The 3,593-nt window shown below is 35.7% G+C and overlaps 2 protein-coding genes across 3 annotated transcripts in view; one reads left to right on the top strand and one right to left on the bottom strand.

The window, feature by feature from the left end:
- Positions 1 to 650, bottom strand: part of LOC104766523 (cytochrome b561 and DOMON domain-containing protein At2g04850-like) — a 3,841-nt gene extending 3,191 nt beyond the window's left edge. Inside the window, exon 1 of one of the 2 annotated variants that reach the window (XM_010490430.2) lies at positions 145 to 650. In XM_010490430.2, the coding sequence (XP_010488732.1) occupies positions 145 to 594 (450 nt within the window). In that variant the 5' untranslated portion in view covers positions 595 to 650. Of the gene's footprint in view, positions 1 to 115 lie in introns of both variants that reach the window. The other variant, XM_010490429.2, reaches the window with a different exon arrangement.
- Positions 752 to 2,441, top strand: LOC104766520 (N-acetyltransferase 9-like protein). Its single transcript, XM_010490421.2, has 6 exons — positions 752 to 1,004; positions 1,332 to 1,403; positions 1,695 to 1,782; positions 1,879 to 2,011; positions 2,109 to 2,147; positions 2,240 to 2,441. Exons 1-6 carry the CDS (start codon positions 824 to 826, stop codon positions 2,354 to 2,356), a joined length of 630 nt encoding a protein of 209 aa, XP_010488723.1. The 5' UTR covers positions 752 to 823; the 3' UTR covers positions 2,357 to 2,441.

Here is a 3,593-nt window from a genome sequence, read left to right as displayed (position 1 = left end):
GGCATAAATCTGAACGGAAGCGCCATTTCTGATGGTGGCCATTTTACCACCGTAGAGGGAAGCAGAGGAGGAAGAGAGACGGAGGTGATCAAGCGGACTAGAAAGCAGAGGAGACTTCTGGAGCTTGACGGAGGAGTCAAGAACGTAAGGAAGGAGAATAAGCTGGCCGGAGTTCGGATCGGGGAAGGCGATGAGGACCCGAGAGCCTGTCATCTGAGCCGGAGAATCCGGATTAATCCCCCACCCAACCCACCCGGAAGGTGAGATGAAAGTTCCAAAGAAACAAAGGTCGAGAGTAGCGTTGTGTGGATGGTACGTCCACGCTATTGAAGCTTGTTGCGTCGGAAGAGAGATACATTTCTCGAAAGTTTTTGTCGCCGTCGTGGTGGTGCAGTGACCGGCGAGTGTTTCAGGAAGCTTTGTTGCTAGAAGAAGCAAGAATGTTAGAATCGAAGTCGCCATTGTTTGATCATCTATGTTTATTTTTAGGACTTCTTTATATGAGTAGTGAAACTTAAGAAATATATGATTACTACCAGAAACATCAATGACGCCTTTTTTGTATTTTATGTTTGAAATTATGATTTTTTTCATGTAAGCCTTTGCTTTGAAGCTAAGTGAAACAAACTCATCATCACTCACCCACAACACTACAAGACACAGTTGGTTGGTTGTGTAATATGGTTGGACATCTTTTTATGATATTTATGATATAAATTAATGATAAAATCTGACGTGGATAAAAGAATCCAAAACGACGACATTTTAGTCATTTTTGATTCGCTCTAAAGAAAAGGAGGAGAAGGGAGGTGACTGGCAGTCGATGGCGATGAAGGTGACTTTGGAAGGGAAGAGAGTGGTTTTGGTTGCGTACATGGCGGAACATGTTCCAAACTACCATACCTGGATGCAAGACTCGGCGCTTCTTGAAGCTACGGGATCTGAACCGTTGAGTCTTGAGCAGGAGTATGAGATGCAGCTTTCTTGGACCCAAGATCCTAATAGTAATTAAAAAAAAAAACTCTAAACCCGTTTCATAAATCTCTTAAATCTTCCATCTTCTTTATCTTGATTTGATCAGTTTCAGCTTTACTCGATTAGGGTTTTAGGGTTTTGGTTTTTAGACTACCGTAGAATCTCAATTTTGATTGTCTCTGTTTTGAGTTTGTTGATCTTTATTATTGTTTGGTGAAATTGATTACTCCAATCCTCCAAGTTCGTGGATACTAGCTATATAGTGTCTTTTGAGGTTGAGGATCTTATATATTTGCTTAGGTCCGTCTTCTTTTGAAAAATGTTTGATTTTCTTGTTCTTCTGTTGTTGGTTTCAGAGAGGACTTTCATTGTATTGGACAAGGATTTCATAAAGGGAGACTTGGCTAATGGCGAACCGCACATAGAAGGTTTGTGTCCTGAGTAAAAGGATATTACTTTAGCATGGCATCTTCTATCTAGCTACTGTGACAATGCATCACTCCATCTAGCTGCTGTTCTTTACCACAAAGTGTGCATAGTCTCTGGAAATGAGAACATATCTACAAGACTGCTTCTTTGTTAGTGGTTTAGATCATTGGTGAATAGGTTGTTAAAAAAGAAGTCTATTTAGATGAGCTTGGATGTTCTCTTGTGTTTCTTCTCTGTATATCTTTTTCAAGTTGAGTCATTGTATATAAGTAACCGGAGCTTTTGTGCAGCGATGACGGGTGATGTGAATATTTACATGAATGATGTGGATGATCGTAAGGTTGCAGAGGTTGAAATAATGATAGCTGAGCCCAGAAGGTATTTCAGAAACATTAACATGTTTTCATTCATTTTAGCTGATGTTACTTCTGCGCACATGATTCTTAACTTTTGTTACAACCTTTGGTAGAGTAGCCGTGGTAAAGGACTAGGAAAGGAATCTGTATTGATGATGATGGCTTATGGTGTCAAGAACTTGGAGATTCACAAGTTTACAGCCAAGATTGGGGACTCAAACACAGCTTCCCTCAGCTTATTCCGCAAACTGGTATGAATAACGCACTCTCTTGTCTCAATTGTATGTACTCCATGCCTGGATTTATACATTAGAAAAAGGGCCAAAGCACACTTCTCGCTTGTTGCAGGGCTTCGAGGAGTCTTCTTACAGCAGTATCTTCAAAGAGGTAACATAGTTAGTTACTCTACTTTATAACGAGGTCTCCAACAAGGTTGTTCCTTTTGGCTTAAACTAGACTGAGTTTCTTTAACCCGGCAGGTGACGCTCGAGTATACGGTGACAGATCTCCGTCGAGCCGAGCTTTTGAAGTTATTGGATGAAGTCATCACACACACTAGTTCATCAGAAACCCCATCAGACTCTCTGCTAACATGAGAAGCTTATTCATCAAAAACAATTTAAATGAATAACATCTTCCTATATGTCATAAATTATATAGTATGGATTTTATGCAGCACTATATCATAATTCTAGCGCAAAATTTTGACAAAAGAATTCATGGCAGAATAAACCGAGTACTGAACCGAAACAAACTGAATTTTTTATTCGGTTCAATATAGCAAAATTTTAGATAACTGGATAAATCGGAAAAGCGAATAAACCAAACCGATTGAACCGAATGCTAAAGACTGATTTGAAGGTTGTTGTTAGTCTTGGTTGAATATTATTTTGCAAATTTTCAAAACTTTCTTTTATTTATTCTTAATTTTTTTTTTCATTTGGCCCTGGTGAAGAGTTTTAAAACTTTTAAAAACATTTAAAAGTCTTAAAATCATTTTATTTATCAATCAGACTTTTTATGATTTTTTTCTTTTTTAAAGTTTCAACAGCCACTTTAATTTTTTTCTTCTTTATTTCCCTTCTTTTTTTAAAACATCAAAATGACACTTTAAAACTAACAAAATTTAATTTTTTTTTTCTTCCTCTATCATAATTAAAAACTCTCTATAAATTTATATATATTTTTGCAGAAACTTTTTTTTACAGATTAATTATCAGCATTTTTTTCTCTTTCTTTTGACATCCACTTCTCTTCACAAATTTATTATTTTTATCATCATTTTTATATTTTCTTATAATTTTGTTATTAATAAAATTACAGTCAGAGCATTTAAAGTTATTTTTTTTAACAATCAGATTTTAACAGTTAAAGTATTTACAGCCTAAATCTCTGCAGTCAAATTTTATACAGCTAAATTTTACAGTCAAAGTCTCTACAACCTCAAATAACAGTGGTACCAATCGAGGCCATAGTTGGTAAATAACTCTATATGTTTGAATGATCAAATAAATTTATCATTCCACCAGTAAAAAGTGAAAGTAAATTTTAAAAGGAAGTATTTTATATTGTGACTGATTAAATCAACATTTTCATTTTTGTAGTCTAGGAAACAATGGTCTCGAGGATGTCAACAATACAATTATACAAATTTGTGTCATCCTCTCTTTTCTGTCGGATCGGTTTAAAATCATAAATTAATATCCGATTTTACTAATTGGATGCTCATTAATCGGATTAGGTCAAATTAACCTCTAACGACCCGTGAATATTCATGTCGAATATTTTCCCTATATTTCCTCCACTTGATTATGAGTTTCTTTTTCAATTTTT

Source organism: Camelina sativa, chromosome 19 (genome assembly GCF_000633955.1).
Source record: "Camelina sativa cultivar DH55 chromosome 19, Cs, whole genome shotgun sequence".
NCBI classification, from domain to species: Eukaryota; Viridiplantae; Streptophyta; class Magnoliopsida; order Brassicales; family Brassicaceae; genus Camelina; species Camelina sativa.
This window is presented reverse-complemented; position numbering and strand designations above follow the sequence as displayed.